Source organism: Anas platyrhynchos, chromosome 3, assembly GCF_047663525.1.
Source record: "Anas platyrhynchos isolate ZD024472 breed Pekin duck chromosome 3, IASCAAS_PekinDuck_T2T, whole genome shotgun sequence".
NCBI classification, from domain to species: domain Eukaryota; kingdom Metazoa; phylum Chordata; class Aves; order Anseriformes; family Anatidae; genus Anas; species Anas platyrhynchos.
In genome coordinates this window covers 26,299,069-26,316,720 of record NC_092589.1, presented here as the reverse complement: position 1 = coordinate 26,316,720, position 17,652 = coordinate 26,299,069, and the positions used below count along the sequence as shown (strand labels likewise).

Here is a 17,652-nt window from a genome sequence, read left to right as displayed (position 1 = left end):
AACACTCAAATCAAAGCTGTATCCTCACAGGAGCTTGTTGGTGGTAGTGGTAATTGCCCGTTTGTTGATTTAACTCACATCTGCATGCATAGGCTTGCAGCTGTTCACTGTCTCAGTAGTTGTGCTCCGTTCAGTCTCCAAAATCTACAAAGCCCTCATGGTTCAGCTGTGAATGAAGACTTTTTCCTTCTGCTCTCTCAGCTGCCATGCTGTAGAAATCAATAAGCACCAAGTACTACAACATGCAAATAACCCTGCTAGGTGGGGATGAAACCTTTTTTTTTTTTTTTTTTCCCACATTTCTGACAGAGAGGATTGATTGGCAATATTTTTCCTCTTAAAGATTGTGTCTTCCATATCTACAGAAAAACTACTAGTCAAAAATCAGTTATGCTACTCAATGGTGTTACATGATGTGGTGAAGCCTACTGAAGACATTTACCACCAGTGGAGCTCTCAAGTATGTCATTTTACATGCTGTGGGGCTACCCATTGAGTAGAAGACCAGACCATAACAGAATGGCCTGGGTTAAGACAACTTTTCCACACCAGGATTGATTATCTTTCAACTGAGACAACTTTCTGGGTTGTATATAATCAGAAGACAGTGGGTATTAATAACACACAGGAGTTGACAAATATCTAAAGTGTCCTTCCTAGTTAAGGAAAGTAAAGTGTCATGAAATGTATTGTCTAACTCCTGGGGGCTTCTCTTTAACTGGAATGCAGTTCATACTTCCTAGCCTCAGTCAAATCCATGGATGCTCTCAAATCAAGACAGACTACTTAGATGTTATAATCACTAGCTGCTATATTTTGCTATATTTTTCCCTGAAATTCTTCACGCCCCCATCATTGTTGGGCTTCCCTTGCCTCCACTTCCCTTTGGTACCCTTTTCTCCAGGAGATGAACTGAAACCTGTTGCGTGTGCTTTACAGGAGAGACTGGCAGTGCGGGGCAGTGTCCTGTGTTATGATGCTATTTGTAGCCCCTCCTGCCCCAGGTAGAGCAGCTCCTGCTAGCCCAAACAGAAACCAGGAGATATGAAAGGATGTGAAGTATTCTGAAACAAAGAATTGAGTGTGAATTAAGATTCTCATTTGAAATACTGTGAAGCAGATTGAGGCTGTGTCTAGAGGATGGGAGCAGTTGTACGAGGACAGGCTGAGAGAGCAGGGTCTGGAAAAGAGAAGGCTGAGGGGAGAGCTCCTCAGTGTGTGTAAATATCCGAGGGGGGGTGCCGAGGGCACGGAGCCGCTCCATTTGCCACGGCAGCGGGCACAGACTGAAGCCCCGGGGGTTCCTGCTCAACGTGAGGGGGCACTTCTGTACTGTGAGGTGACAGAGCGCCGGGACGGGCTGCCCGGACAGGCTGTGAGGTCTCCTAACTCTAAAGTTCTCCAAAACCCTCCTGGCTGCCCTCCTGCGCCCTCGCTTTCGGGACTCCCCGCGGGAGGGGGCGCGGCCGGTAGCGCGACGGCGGCGCCTGACGGCCGGGCCGTAAAGGCGGGCGGGCGGCATGGGGAAGCGCGGCGGCGGCGGGAGGGCGGCGGCGGCGGCGGCTCTGGGCCTGAGCAAGAAGCAGAAAAAGCACCTGAAGGACTTCGGGGAGGAGCACCCCTTCCACGACAAGTGAGTGGGGATCCCGGGGCGGCTGGGCGCCCCGAGAGGCGAGGGGAAGCCCTGCGGTAGGCTGCCCTGCTTGCCGGATCGATGTTCAGCGCAGCAGGCCGGCTCCTGCCCTGGGTTGCTGTGCTGCACGAAGGGGCTTGGAAAAAAAACGCCGAGCAGGTTTGGGACCCGGGTCTGGGGGAGGCAGCAGCCAGAGGATGCGCCTGGTACGCCCCAACCGCGGCTGCTGCCTGCTGCATCGTCTCCTCCGGCTGAGCAGGCGCTCTCATCACTGTGAGCTTATTATCCTGAGCCAAACGTCAGCCTTGCCGGCTCCAGGGAGCCCTCGCGCTCTTGCCTAACTTTTATGATCCTTTAAAAGTTGTCCCGCAGCCCTTCCTTTCAGGTGGCTCTGGCCTGGCCTTTCTCCTCTGAGAAGAGAGGGGTAAATTTCCTTCTGAGCCTCGCCAGGTACAGTTTGTCCTGCAGGGTGTTCTTCACTTCACACGTAGCTTTTACAGTGTTTATGCTCTTGTGGGTATGTATATAAACAGCCTTCTGTTTAAAGACGGATTCTGCTTTAAAATACTTCTCTTTTTGATCATTTGTACTCAGGCTTCATTTATAGGCCATATCAGCTGAGAGAGAAACCTCTCAGGGTGAGCAGTGAGTCTGTTTTCTTAGGGACAATGCCGTGATGTATGATGGTTTTAAGCTTTCTCTTAACTTCTCTAAGACTCATGTATTCAACAATTTCTTCTCCCCCTCTTCTGTTTTTGTACTGCACATAGTAACATTGACAGAGTAAAATATTTCAATCCTTTTTTTTTTTTTTCAGGGTTTCTGGAAGACTAGAAGCAACTCAGATTTGTGAACTGGTAATATATTTTCTTCTTCCTCACTTCCATCTTTGTGCACTTCAGTGGAGTGAAACACTGAGCATTTTGCATTGTTTAGGCTGATTCAGTTCTGTCTTAGAAAACTTGCTTCTTAGGAGGAAAAAATGAATGATGAGTTGTTCTCTGTAGTGTCAGACTGTGAAAACCATGAGACATCAGAAGAAGCAGGGTATAATATTGCTGTTCTTGGCTGGTTCTGTTTTGTTTCACATTACTTAATCATGGTGAAAAGTAAATGATGCTGTAAAGTTGTTTTAATGATACTAATAAAGTTAGGGGTGCGTGAGTTAGGGGATGAGATGTTTTGTTCTCTGTTGACTGAAGAAATTTTATGTTAATTCGAGCAAATGTTCATGCTCGTTCCCCTTCTTCAAATTGCCAATGCTTTAGTTTTCTTTCAGTTAACCTCTTTTATTGTCAGATTAATTAAACGCTTCAGAGTTTCAGTCTGGAGAAACAATGAGTTACACTGTCCACTTGTTTCCTTTAGCACTTACTGCATTAATGTTGTATATACTGAGTGCTCACCTTGGACTGAAAGAACCTAAAAAAGAAGCAAATGGTGCTTTGCTCGTACTCCTGGTTTCACTGTAATGGTGACTATAACCAGGTATGTTGTGGATGGTTTGTTCAGGCCTGGGACAGAACTGGCTCTTAGAGTCTAACTTGTTTGAAGCTTAGAGCTGAGTCAAACCTGACCAACTCCTCGGTGGACTTCTGTCAGCTGAAGGTTATTTCCCTTACTTCCTTGAAACCTTGAAGTGTTTTCTGCTTGTATGTGTGCCCTTCTACAATTTTTGTTGTGCGCATGGTTTTCCTAGGAAAATCCAGGGCCGGTTTGTCTGTGGAGAACAAATGTATTGACTCAGCTGGGCCTAAAAGAACCAAATTTTGAGATGCTCAGGCTCAAATCAGTACAGAATGAGGTACTAGGGCCTAGGTCTACCAAGATGCTTTCAAAATCTAAACGGAGGTGTCCAGAATAACTATTTACATAACATGGAGGTTTTTGAGAAGTCCCACTGCATCTGCATAGGGATAGAATGGGAAGAGGAATGTGTAGCATGGGATCTAGAGGTGAGGGTGTTCACGTGCTGCATAATAGTGTTACTGTTTTCACTTTTAGTCTGACAACTCTGATAAATCAAGTGCAGAAAGCGACTCGGAGATTGAAGTGGAACCTGTCCCTGTGTACCACAAGCTACTGGCTACCCTGAAGACCTCTCCTGAGTCTGAAAGTGAGGACGAGGAAGAGGAAAGTGAATCAGAAGAGGCTGGCGAGAGCGAGGTGGAGTTGGGCAGCGAAGGCTCCCAGGAGCCTGAAGAAGCAGCTGGCGTTGAAGCAGACAAGGATGAAATACCAGCCCAGGAGGAAGGTAGGTTGCCTTTTCCCTTACTCTGGTAAACGTTGCTTCAGTAAGAGGGTTTGAGCGATGCCTGTTCTTAGCCAAGATCACACTTGTTGGCTGGGTGCTCTGCTGGCTGGGGGCTCTGTTGCTCTGTTGCCTCTTGGTGGGTGGGAGCAGCAGCTGCCGGGGGGTTTTGCAGGGCGGGGGGTAGCTCTGCTCATTTTCCGGCAGGCAGCCCGCTGCTTCTCCCTCAGATGTTGTTTGTGCGGCAGCACAGGGGAAATCCACATGGAGCAGCATACCAGGGGTTCTCACCCACTCGCTGGGAGACGCAAGCTGTTCTCTCACACAGCATCTGGTTTGGCTGCTGCCACTAAGAGGAGAAAAAGGTTTGCCTCACAGCAGAGGAAAGTATATTTAAAATACAAGGAAACCTCCTCCCTTACGACAAGACAACCTCATTCATGAAGTCTGCAAAGAAATTCTGAGAGGAGTCAATTTTTCATTATTTTAAGTTGTTTTAGGTCATCAGAAACTAAAAGTTGTGTTTTCTGAATAGGTTATTCCGTATATTTTCCCTGAGGAAACATGTTTTGTATTATTTAATGTTTGGCATGCTAGCCAGCCAAAGGTTATTTCTTTTTTTCCAAAATGTAAAATACAAAGCCCATTTTTATCTTTTTGCATACAGTATTTGGAGAAAAACTTTTTCTCCAAGTGAACAACGTAGGCAGCCAGAGGTAGCAATCAATAATAGCTTTCCCAGAAGATGATAACCTGTTTCTCTCTCTAACAAGTCATAGCTGAAGACACAGCAGAAGAGGCACTCGGCCAGGAGCAGGATGATGGCGCGGATGCCTCTTGTGACCTAAGCCATGGAGCAATCGAGGAGTTCACTGATGTGAAACACGAATCTGAATTTAGCTTGGAAACCAATTTCATGGAAGAGGAGAGCGGAGGTTGCGATGCGGACAAGAAAGAGAACAATACTTCACGAGCCTTTTCACAAGGTAAAATGTAGTGTACTTTGCTTAGTGAGCTGCCTCTTGAGGAGCATCTGTACTGTGTAAATTATCAAATGCCTTAATGAGATGCTGTATAGCTTCTGAGTTCTCTGGCTGCGTGATTCATTGCGTTGCCCACGTGTGAGCCCATTGCATAAGGGACACTTAAAGCTAATGCGGGCGTGTAGATGAACCGCTCGTTTCCTGCAGCGCCTGTGGACGGGGATTTGTTTCTGCTGTGACTTGTAAAGCCTAAAATACCAGGAACTAGAAATGTGCGTGGAGGGGGTTGTCTTCTTCTAACGTGTTAGTGGTAATTAAAAAAGCTGGTGCAGTGTAAGGGGTCTTGCAAGCCTGCACTGGAACGTGGAAGGTATTCTTGGCACGGACGGTGCTGGAGGTGGTCACACAACTGACCAGTGAGAGGATCCTTCACAGCTGGGTGGAGGTAGAGGAGAGGAGCCGAGGCAGGTACAGTAATCTAGATGACTGCTCAGGGCTCTTGGATTTTGAAGGTTGTGCAGAGCAGTCTGACTACCCCAGGATCAGGAAGACATGACAGCATCTGTGTGCTGTCTCCTGAGGGAGCTGCCCAGCGTCTCGGTGCCGCAGTGCACCCATGGGTGAAGGCTGTGCCCCAGTGCTGGAGTCATCCCACCACGTGTAATACAAATAGCCGTGTGCACGGGTTTGTGATCTTTCAGTGCCTATGCCACACGCTGGCACTCGCAGAGCTCCTATTCATATTTCATGCTCTGTGGTTTTAATATCAGATGGCGTAGTTTGAGAGAGGGGAGTATGTTTGTAGCATCCCTAGTGATGCTGGCTTGTCATCTTAGAGCAGCAGCTGACATTAGATCTGGGAGGCAGCCTAGCTGATACATGAAATGTGGGGAAGCATCAAAGGGCCGTGTGATAGAAGAAACAGCTCCTTCTTGTTACCATGAGAATATTACTTAGGCCGTTGGCGTTGTATTTTAATGAGAACCACAGCTCTCCAACTGCATGCCAAGTATCCTAACAGCTTTCTTCAACCTATAAATGATGCACTACTTTTCAGTCGGTTGCTGTAGCTCGGGAGTGGCTTTGTAATCTGTTACAGAAGATCTTATATGCCTAAGACAGCAGAAAGTGAATGAATCTCTCCTCGGGTCCTGGGATGACTAGAATTTCTGAAAATGCTTCATTGTCTTTCCTCTTCTTAATTTGACAATTGGGGGAATTGGTAGGACTTACTGAAGAGAGAGCCCCTGCTACAATTAAACGATAGCCGTGCGATTGCATTGCTGGGAACATAGATTATCAGGCAGTATGTCCTGATTAGCGAATGGCTTGACTTTTGCTGTATAACTTGGGCTAGATATCCTCTGGCAAGCACTAGTGTCCTCTAATTGCTCTTCCTCATGCAGTGAGTGCTACTGTGCTGCAAGCAGTATGTGGGGTTTGGTTTTCAAAATAAGCTTTGCATATTAATTGTTAATTGTGCATCCCTGAGTCTTTGCATATAATATGATGTTACAGTTTCCTGCCTCCCTCTGCTTTCCCAAAAGAAATGCTGATTAGATAAATTGTACTTTTGTTCACTTTTGGCAATTTTTGCCTTCCTTCACCCAGATCTCCTTCTCTTTCTGTGCTTTATCCGTGTGTTCCTATCAGTGCCCGGAGATGCAGAGCCCTCGGCAGTAAGCTCACTTGGGTCTTTGCTGTTGACAGCCTATTTCACCTGCAAGGAGCAGAAATGCTAACTGATGTTTATCGGTATCAGAGCCTCAAGCAGAAAACTGCCACAGTCTTTTCTACTACATATTGCTTTCCTGTCCAACATTTGTTTTGTGACTGAAAGTCCTAGCGCTTCCATAAGTGCTTCGTTTTCTTTCTCTGCTTCCCTCCCTTTTTTTTTTTTTTTTAGGCAATCTGTCAAATCTGTTCTCTGTGTTTTTGTAGAGAGAATTTGACATCCTTTTTCGCATCTCTGGTGCTTTGAAATAACTAGTTTTAGCTGTGGTGTTGGCCAGCACAGAAACTGTTCGTGTCATTTGCAAATCCATTCTGAAACTTGATTCTTGTATTAGCTACAACAGTTCTCAGGACTCTTTGTTGTTGTTGTTACACATAGATCCATTTAAACAGCACATGGACAAAGAACTTGAAGAAAAAGAAGTAGAAAAAATGTCTACGCTTTCTAAAACTTCAAGTCAAATCAAGGTAACATTGTCCTGTAGCAATTCAATGCTCCAAAAGATGCTGAGATAAAAATAATGTATTGTATACAAGTGCAGTAGGTTTGTATTATTGTTGGCTCTGGAATTGTCAAGGTTTTGTCACTGCATTGTTGCTGAAGTGTTTTCTTCTTAGCTTAATGCTGAGCAAGAGTTGAAATGTAAAGTCTGCTGTTACATCGGCGCGTGGTGACATGCCTGAAAAAAGAGTTTTAGAGTTTAGTTTATAATCCTGAGATCAGAGGTGTGTGCTCGTGGCACTGGGTGGGAACAGGACTGGTCTCTGTGTAGTAACAGCAGGATGCCAGAGACGTGCTCTGCAACTGAATTTGTGAGGTGACCCTTTGCAGTCTTACAAGTACTTGTGATGCCCACTCATGTTCTTGTTCAAGACACTTGTATCTCCGTACACGTTCACAAGCAGGTAAAGGTGGGTTTTAACCCGTTTGTTAATACTGGAAGTAATGTGTGAATTACAGTACCAGAAAACCACCTCAGTGCTTGAAGCAGAATACTGGTTTTCAAAATAGTCATTTTTAGACAAACCTTTGCTTCTTAACTTTTTCACATCTGATTTTGTTTTGGAGGGCTGCCCTGCATTCTGGTCAGCCATATGCTGGGTGACATTTGTTGGAAGAGATCCAACAGTCAGTCAGGGAGCAAGCTGTGACTTCTTGTAGTTTTGTTTTTTTTTTTTAATATGGTGGCCAAAAATACCAGTGCCACCTAAAGCAATGTATGATGCATCTTCACTTAATTGGGTGTAGCAACATTATGGAAACAGAATGGGACAACTTGTGTGGCAGGAGGCTTAGAGCTTTCCCCTGATGCACTGAAAAGTCTCACCCTTCAAAAGCAGCATGCACCTCAGCGTGGTTGAGCACCAGGGCTGGCAGAAATGACATCCTTCGTCTTCCTCAGTTTTCTCATTGGCAAAATGAGGACAGTTGTAGCCATGTCACTGCAAAGTACATCCAGGTTTAGTGAGCTCAAGTTTATTGTTATTTTCTGGGGTAAATACTAAGGAAGAGATTGCTTGTTGGGAAAAAAAAAAGGTGTCAGCTTGTATTATGAGAAGGTAGTTCCTCAAATTTCATGAACCTGATTAAACTCTCAGTTGTGGTGATGTACTTCTGTGCTTTTAGCTGTACCATGTTTGGTATATTTGACTCTTCCTTTTATGTATCAGTCTATATATATATATTTTTATTTTTTTTCCTTCAGTGGCCGAGGCTGGGTCAGTTAACTTTTTCTTCCACTTTGGAGAAAAATACAACTTTAAAACCAGACAAAGAATTTGATGTGAAGCAGCTTCATCTTCATAAGCCTTTAGAATCCACGTGGCCAAAAGTGAATAAGCAGTTCCTGTCGCCAACGACCAAACCGAACGATCCCTCTTTTACCCCCTTACAAAGAGAGCTCCTCTCTATCATGAATGCCTACAAGGACTTGTTCTATCCAGAAAGAAATGCTTTAACGAATGGAGAGGAAATCCGGCACGCGTACTGCTTGCACGCCTTGAACCATGTCCTGAAGGCGAACGCCCAGGTGCTCAGCAACAACGCCAAGAAGAGAGACCAGAAGCCAGGGACGGACAGCGATGACTACAGGGACCAGGGGCTCACCAGGCCTAAGGTAAGAGAGCTTCATAGATGTGGTTCCCCTGCCCACCCCGCGTGCTCGGTCAGGCTGTGTAAACATCCTGCTGCCCTGTTATGTGACGGATTCCTAGGCATGTGCCTTTCTGCAGCCCTTGGCCATGCCTGAGAGTCGTCTGCAGGGCAGAGAAGCAGCGAGCACAAGTTCCAGCCAGCCTGTTCCTGTGCCCATTGCGGTCTGCAGAGCTGGATTCAAACAAAACCCAAAGAGGGGTTGGGAGAACAGAAAAATGTGTTTAACCATGCTCTGTAATCATACGCTCTGTGTGAGATGGAGAACCGCACTGCTCTGCTGGCCAGTCCGTGTCCACAAGCACGCTGTGTCCCAGCACATCCTCTCCTTGCTGCATGTCAGAATCTGGCTTGTTCTGCTTCCATGTGGACCCATCTGGGCCTGCCTTTCCTCAGAGACGCTAACTGGTGACATGCCATAAGGAAGTCACAAGCTAGGGGCCTCTTCCAGTGTAGATGTGTGTGCCTTGACTTAGGGCACAGGCCTATCTGTCAGATCAGGTTTTGTCACGTAGGCAGAGATGGTTGGTGATTGTACTGGGGAAGGGGGCTGAGGTTTTGTTTTGACTGTTGGGAAGCCCAGTGGGGGCAGATCCAAGTCAAAATCATTACATATTTTATGAGTTGTTCTGTTGTAACTGTTGATCTGTGCAGGTGCTGATGATAGTGCCCTTCCGGGAATGTGCTTTGAGAATTGTGCACATTCTCATCAGTCTTCTTGAAGTGAACGACAAAAGAAAAATAGATGTAAGTAATAAAAAGCGCTTCAAGGGAGAGTTTGGCTCTGACCCGGAAGAGAGGCCCCCCAATCTGAAAAGACCTGAAGATTATGAAGCTGTCTTCGCTGGCAACATTGATGACCATTTCAGAATCGGTAATGACATACAGAACAGATGACTTTAGCTTGTAAAGCAGGGGGAGGTAATCTAACAAGTGTTTGCTAAATGTCTGGGAGCCATCAGGGCTGGTGGGACTTTAGATTCTGAGGTATTTATGCTGGTTTTTGTATCAGCAACTTGAATAGTTCTGAAAATATTCTGTGCCTTACCACAAAAAAGGAAGAGAAAATGCAGAGGTAATGATTTTCACATCAAGTTCAGAGTCACTTAAAATACACTGAGTGCTTTATTGTGGCAGGGTTGCCCACACCTCATTATAGAGGATAGTCTTGATTTATGCAGCAAAATCTTTCATTTTATTAAAAAAAAAAATCATCTCAAGTTAGCAGTTATTCACAGTTTATCTATAAATCAGTAACAGTGGGAACAAAATTAAAGCTCAGTACTAAGCAAAGCGGTTCTCTGCTGTATTGCACATGGCCTTCATGAATGCAAAGGGATGGCCAGCAGGTAGGACTGTTGGACAAGCAGCAAATTTAAGACTGTTTCATAACGTAATGTCATGCTGTTGTAGTAACTCAGTGTGCAGGGAATTAGTTCAGTTCCTGGAGCTGCCACAGTGAGTAGGCAGTTTTTCTAACTTAGCTTGACAGATAAGAGGCTCTTGAAATTATTGCCCCTTGAAAGATAAATTGGCATCCCAAGAGATTTAACGATACAGTGGAAGATGCAAGAACGACTGAGTGGGAACTACTTGCTTCCCCAGTGAATATCTATCTTGCTGAGAACATCTTACTTTTTGTAGCAAAATAATTTTCCTTTCAACTCTCTCCTGTACTACAGCCTGTTTGATCCACTTACTAGGGGTGAAAAAATGCTTGAAGAAACTTTCAGTGCTGTTACTTGCAGAAGCAAGTCAGAGAAGCAGCATAATTATTCTTTCTTAGTGTGCTTCACACCCCGTTACTTCAGCGCTAAGATGTAATTTAAATCGTGTTTGTTATGCCTTACTAAAACCCACCCTTTCACATCTTTAAACCAAAGATGACTTACAGTTGTTAAACTGTGTATGTGATGACATGTTTTGTTGAAAAGTGGTGCTTTCTTCCTGGAAATCCAACCAGTTGTGCCTTTTATTTCATTTTATCATCAGGTTAAAATAGATAGCAGGAGAGGTCCCTGGAATTCTTGAAAGCATCTTAAAGAGCCTTCAGCTGTAGCTGTGGTCGCTGTCATCACGCAGATAGGGAGAGAAGCTGAAGAGACCCCTGTGCTGGGCAACCTCTGGTTGAACCATTCGAACACGGTTCAGATCTGGATTTTAAGATCAGAAAACTGTTGCCCAGTAGCTATGGCACAAGTAATAGACTCCTTTGATTCCTTCCTTTTCCCCTCTGTAGCACGAGAGGTGATGCATGAGCTAATCTGTCCTGCACACTGCAGCATGCATCCTGAGAAGCCAGGTACCTGGCAGTAGTGCAGCACTGTTGGTGCTTGCAGCCTCTGTAAGGTGCTAAGCCTTGTCCGTGGCATTTTAGTAGCAACCGAAGTGGTCCTGTGAATGAAAGCAGTCTATAGTCAAGAGGTCCACACTGAATCTTGCATGACAGATTAAGGTAACTCTTACTACAGCATGTAATGGCAGAGACTGAAGCCCAGAGATTAGGGTAAAGGGAACAGTTAATCATTTCTGCTTTTGTGTTCCTGAATCTTTTTAGCCTTCCCTTTTTTTTTTTCTTAACAGAAAATCAGGAGAAATGTGTTTCAGTTCAGAAATGTTGTTCAAGCTAAGAAAAATCTGGGGAAAAAAAAAAAAAACAACTTCCAAAAGAGTTTGCAGAACTTCATGAAAATCTGCCGAAGGCTGTGGAATGGGGGTGGGGTGTATAAGCACATTTTCAGGAAAGAGTTTCAGCCAGATTGATTTGTCCAGCTCTAATCACTAGCATGTGCTAAGGGAGAAGGAACATAGGAGTTACTGGTACAGAGCCGTCGGGAAGAAAACGGTTGATAATTGACCTTGACTAAGAAAATGCTGTTTGCTGTCGGACAGGGGTTGCGATTCTGCAGAAGAGTATGAGATTGTATGCACCATTTTACTCATCGGACATCATCATTGCCTCTCCCCTGGGCATGAGGACTGTCATTGGCGCAGAGGGGGAGAAAAAGAGAGATTTCGATTTTCTGTCGTCGATAGAAATGCTCATAATTGATCAAGCAGATATTTACCTGATGCAGAATTGGGAACATGTTCTGGTGCGTTTTCCATAATTTTTTTTTCAGTTGCACTGTGTCTTGTTAGTCTGATTGCAACTTATTTTTAACAATGAACAGTTTTACTTTTTTTTCTAACTAGACACATATGCTTGTTCCTTTTCTCTCCTTCACCCTGCTGTTTATTTTTCTTACACTACGAAAGATTTTCCTACAGCTTTTGGTAGTATTCAGTAATTGTTCTGAGTGAACCTTACTATTTGGTGCTTTAGTGGTGTGTGTCATCAGAAGTTTTTTGCTTGTTGTTTTGGGGAGTTTTAATTGTCTTGCAGGATGCAATAATGATGATTCTTTTAATCACATCTAGGAGAAAATCTGCCAGTTGCCTGACTGCCCGGTGTCTGTCAGACTGCAGCCGTGTGAGGAATTTGTGCAATCTATTTGAGGTTCCCCCAGAAAGCAATGGCTACTGGTGCTTGTCTCCGCTGACTGCAGAAATATTAACCAGTAGTCATGTCCTAAGTTAAGCAGTCTAAAGCTTTTCATGTATGGATAGCGAAAATATAGCTGTAGGATTGTGGTTAATTTGTGCTAGTACCCATACTTCATGGCTTTTGGTTAATAAAAGTTTTCAAGACTGAAAGGTTGAGGATTGTTTTTTTTTTGTTTGTTTCACATGGAAGCACCTTAGAGGTTTTTTGGCCTGACATTGCAACAGCGTGATGTTACTGTACGTTTGGAATGAGCCCAGAAGGCATCTTGCTTCCTGGTGAGGCCCAGGAGCCTACACAATACTCACAGAATGTGTGCTGGAGCCTGTTCTCTCTTTTGCTTTTGGGTGCAGCTGCCTGCCATGGAGCAGCAGCAATACTGGTCCAAAGTATCATTTAGTGAGGCCAAACTGGGGTGAATTTCGTGGCTGGAACCCAGGCTGGTGCTGAATGCAGCAGGGACTGCAGTTGGGCTGCTTCTGGCTCAGAAACCGTGGGCCCATTTACGTCAGTACAGACAGACAGATCCATTAGACATGCCCTGTGGGAGAAGCAGCAAAGGCTGCTGTTACTGATGACTTAAGAGATGGTATTTCTAAGTTCTGTGGAATGAAATTTTTAAAGTACTCTTGATATGGTCAATAAACTCCAAACAGCTGTGTCTTGGGAGATCACTACTGTTAAATTCTGTGCTTTCTTGCTCATCCCTGCCCACTTTTTGCTGCAGTTAAGGCTCGTGCAGTCTGGGTGCAGTGGTATCAGTCTGCAGTGATGTGTTTTTCTGTCTCTGTGTAGCACCTGATGAAGCACATTAATCTGCTGCCTTTGGAATCCCATGGGGTAGACTTCTCCCGAGTGCGAATGCTGAGTCTCAACAACTGGTCCAAGTACTACCGTCAGACGCTGCTGTTCAGTGCTCTTCAAGATCCCCAGATTAACTCCATCTTCAACAAACACTGCTTCAATTATACAGGGCAGGTGAGTTCACAGATGAGCTCAAGACTTTTTAGGCATAACGGAGGGGGAGTAGAAGAGGAAAACCCAATGTGTGGAAAAACTGTATTTTAGTTGTAAAAGTCTGTGTGCCAGTAATTCCATTATCAAAGTGTTTCAGTCCGAGTCTGCATGATGCTGCATGACAATATCTAATGCTGTGCCAAAGCCATAAAAAGATGCTCCTCTTGCAGCAGTACTTGATCCTTCCATTTCATGTTTGAAATTAGGTTTTATTTTTTCTTAATCTGATGCAGATTATCTTGTTCTGTTGAATCTGTCGTCAAACCAACGGTTCAACATCTTCTGTTTTTATGATTCCTGCTATGTCTGAAGCACAAGCAGCTATTTGAAAGAAAAAGTAAAAATCTGAGTTGTCCATCTCTCAAATAATTGAAAGGCAGGACATAAGCAGCTGTTGTGCATCTTTAGCAGCTTGGTCAAGTATATGTGGATGTATTTTGGTATTGGAGCTTGCTTAAAATCAGCCTTATGCACTGCTCACAGATGTGAGTTGCTAGCAGAAGGCTGGCTGGGGTGTGGCTGCGTTGAGATGCTGCTTCCCTGAGCATCCTGCTTTGTTCCCACAGGTGGCTGTCCGCAACGTACCGCTCATTGGCTCCATTAGCCGTGTTGTTGTCCAGCTCCCTCATGTTTTTCGGAGGATAGAAGCTGAAAACTTAACTTCCGTGATAGATACGAGGTACTCTGTGTTCCAAACCGTTTTGCTGTGCCCTCATGACCACAACTTCAGATTTAGTTGAGTGTATTGCTTCCTGCAGAGTGTAGGGCCAGGGGGATTTCTCAATAGAAATGTGCCTTCGTGGGCCTTCTGACATGGGCTGGACTCTGCACAGCTTTAAGGCAATGTGGAAGTTCATGTCTAAGGCACTGGAGAATAAAACATTGGAAAGCAATACCGGTCTCTACCATACCTGGATAGAGCTGATGAAGCTTTAGACCATTATCTTCTACAAGCGTAGATATCCTAAGTTAAAGAAGGAAATACATGGTTAAAATGTTCAGTAGTCTGTTGTGTCTGATGATAGTCCTGTCTGAGGTTATATCAGCATTGGAAAACAGGTGTTAACTCTGATTAAAACATGCATGCTTTCTTAACTTAGGTTTCAGTTTTTCATCGACAAGGTTTTGCCCGAGTACCGCGATGCCATCATGTCACACACGCTCATTTATGTTCCGTCATATTTTGACTACGTGCGTCTTCGAAATTACTTCAAGAAAGAGGACCTGAATTTTGCTCATATTTGTGAATACACTAAAAAGGGTGGCATCTGCAGAGCACGGCGCTTCTTTCTCGAGGGAGAGAAGCAGTTCTTACTGCTCACTGAGCGCTTCCACTTTTACAAAAGGTGAATTGGGAATTCCACTTCTACAAAAGAGGCCTGAGTCTTCCTGTGGGTTGCATGTGTACTGTTTTGGAAGTGTAGTGACCTTAGTCATAGATGGGCTGTAGTGCTTTTTGAACTTGTTTGATCTTCCTAAGGAGTTCTTTGAGTGATATAAGAGCTTCTTAGTTTACTTGAAAAATTTCTGCATGCTGCCATGGTATGCACAGGACTTTATTCAGCAAGGTACGTGCTGCCAAATTCCACTGATGTTGGGAGAGGATGATACATCCTGCAAAATGGGGTTCACTGTGCCTTTTATTAGTGCTCATCTGAGCCACTGTAACTACATAAAATTCTGGAAAAGGTTATGCAATTAGTTCAATAATTCAATATAGCAGGCTGAGGCCAAAGGAAAAATCTGCTGCATCCTGACTGGAGCTGGTCGGAAGTTTCTGATGGAACAGGTTTTGCTATTAGCAGAAGATGTTTTGGCAAATATATTAAAAAAAAATAAAAATCACGAGTATCAGTGTAATCAGACTTTACTATCTTAGAATCTAAGCCAAAGAGGCTGAATACTGCAAAATTGGTAGTGGGCTGTACTTTAGAGGAAGTCACAGTGCCTGGCAGTGTTAGACCTCCCTTAATTCCACACCCATGGCAAGTTTAGTCGTCAGTTTGTGATACAGGGTTTGCAGAGTTGAGCTGAAGTGCATTGAAGATAGTGGAAATTGGAGGAAGGGAGATGGGATTGGTAACATGCACACTTTGTACAAAATTCCGACAAAGTTACTTTACTTTTTTTTTTTTTCTCCTACAGGTATACAATAAAAGGTATTAGGAACCTCATTTTCTATGAGTTACCAACCTACTCCCACTTCTACAGTGAGATTTGCAATATGATGAAGGCCACAGACAGTGGAGTGGATGCTACGTGGACCTGTACTGTGCTGTACTCCAAGTATGATGCTCAGAAATTGGCTGCAGTGGTTGGCATAGATCGCACAGCTCAAATGCTCCAGTCCAAGAAAAATGTGCACCTCTTTGTTACAGGAGAAAATGATTAAGTGATACTGCAGGCAAGACAAATCAATGGACCTGTTTTTTACTCCTAATGCACTTTTTGATGTTGCATTTTAGAAATGTTTTAAACTTTTTAGTCCCTTTTACTAAGTTCTGCTGAAATTGTTCATGCAGTATGAAATCTTATGTTTCAGTTCTCTGTCCAACAAGAAACAAAGGATGTCATTCAAGGTTGTGGGGTTTCTTCTGTATAAAACGAAAATCAATCCAGAGTTATCACTATTCTTGTATAGCCGAAAACTCACTCTTCAGTAAAAATTGGTGGTGTGATCTGCTGGATCACAATCCAAACCTTTGGATTGGATTGTTCCACTTAATCTTCTGGTGCAAACTCCTTCTTTTATCAAAGGCAACTTTTTCATTTAATCTAGGTAAAAAACTGTGCCCAAGTATGAAGGCAGTCATTATTTTGTAAGCCTCGGTAAGAGAGGTGCAGGCAAAGCCACTTCAGCACAAGGACACTGAATGAGAGTTGAACTTGCTGGGGTAGGAGCTGAGGTTCTGTATTTTTTCCAGAGTGACCTAAATATTTGTGTCTGCTATTTACAACCCTCCCTTCAGCACCCTGGCCTGTCAGTTTTACCAGATATTTTTTTATTTTTTTCTGAAGGAAAAATCAGAGTTGAATTTGGCAGGCAGAAAAGCCAAGCTAAGCCCCATGACCACCAAAGCAGTCTTGTGGAGTACAAAACCCTGTGGTGCAGTTGCAAATACCTGTGTTCTCTCATCTCGCACCGTGGGTGGGTTTTGTTTTTTGTTTTCTTTCAGTCTGCTGCTCTTAATAGTTGCTTATGGAAGTGTCATGGTGCTGCTGCTTTTCTTCTACTTCTAGGAAGCTAAGTGTAATGTAAAAGGAGCTAAATGTAGAGAGACTGGGTTTTGTAAGCCTGTGTTAAGACTGTGGGAAGACTGTTCTGTAGAGGGGCAGGTGAGTCCTGTGCAAGCCCAAACGCAGGAGGGAAACATCCATGCTGAGATGAGACTTGAAGGAATTCTCATCTAGGAGGCTTAAATAAGTATACCAAAGTAAAATAAACTCCGTCAGTGACTGCACAGGAATATTATTTTTGCCAATTTTTTATCGTATTTTTTATTCCTGTATTTCTCAGAGGCTGTGAACATAAGTAGTTATTTGACGTCCTGCAATCATTTAGCAGACACACCAACCCATGCAGTTTCTTGCTTTTCATTTGAAGTGATGATTTCTGTTAACTTTAAGTACCTCTGCTATAGCACACAAGAGTTAAGAGCCAGCCAAAGCAGAGCTCCTGGGAACATCTGTCTGCTGTGCAGCAGAGACAGCCAGAGCAGCACTGAGGATGCTTCTTGTATGGCGTAGGCTTTATGTGGGAGAATTGTGGATGTGCATATAAAAGCAGGCACACAAAACAGGATTAAGGCATTTTCTTCCTACACCGGATGTGCTTAGCACAGATGAATAGCTGACCTCTGAGAAAGCTAAAGTGGGATAGCTACTTAGGGAGATAAAATGATGCAGTGCACCTACTGCTTAAAGAAACAGCAAGAGTATTGTTCCAGAGCCTACGCGAGGATTTTTCTGTTCTTGCTGAAGCTAATAGCAAAGTGCCTCAGTGGGAGTGGGGCCAAACTGTAGTTTGAGATCCTCATAACTTTTCTAGTGACTACCTATTTTATTCCAAAGACAAGTGTGCTTTGATATTTGAGGTGTGTAGTCCAGCTGTACATTTTTTTAAAATGTTGATTACCAATTATAATTCACTGATCTCCAAAGTAACATATAAATGCCTCTTAATGGCCTTCTGTCAGTGCCCCTAGATGCAATCACAGGTTAGATACGTAATTGTCCTCAGAGTGCTCATGCTTGAGATTTTTCTGCTCTGACACAATCCTACTGGCTTTAGCAGGGAGTCTTACAAGCTCGGGCTGCCTGGGAAGCAGCACCAGCAGA

The 17,652-nt window shown here is 44.1% G+C and overlaps 1 protein-coding gene across 1 annotated transcript; it reads left to right on the top strand.

The window, feature by feature from the left end:
- The first annotated feature begins 1,472 nt into the window (after nucleotides 1-1,472).
- On the top strand, nucleotides 1,473-16,775 carry UTP25 (UTP25 small subunit processome component). Its single transcript, XM_027452992.3, has 12 exons — nucleotides 1,473-1,633; nucleotides 2,451-2,490; nucleotides 3,638-3,887; nucleotides 4,658-4,870; nucleotides 6,981-7,069; nucleotides 8,308-8,718; nucleotides 9,408-9,627; nucleotides 11,646-11,848; nucleotides 13,093-13,275; nucleotides 13,881-13,993; nucleotides 14,415-14,660; nucleotides 15,460-16,775. Exons 1-12 carry the CDS (start codon nucleotides 1,521-1,523, stop codon nucleotides 15,704-15,706), a joined length of 2,328 nt encoding a protein of 775 aa, XP_027308793.3. The 5' UTR covers nucleotides 1,473-1,520; the 3' UTR covers nucleotides 15,707-16,775.
- The last annotated feature ends 877 nt before the right edge of the window (nucleotides 16,776-17,652 follow it).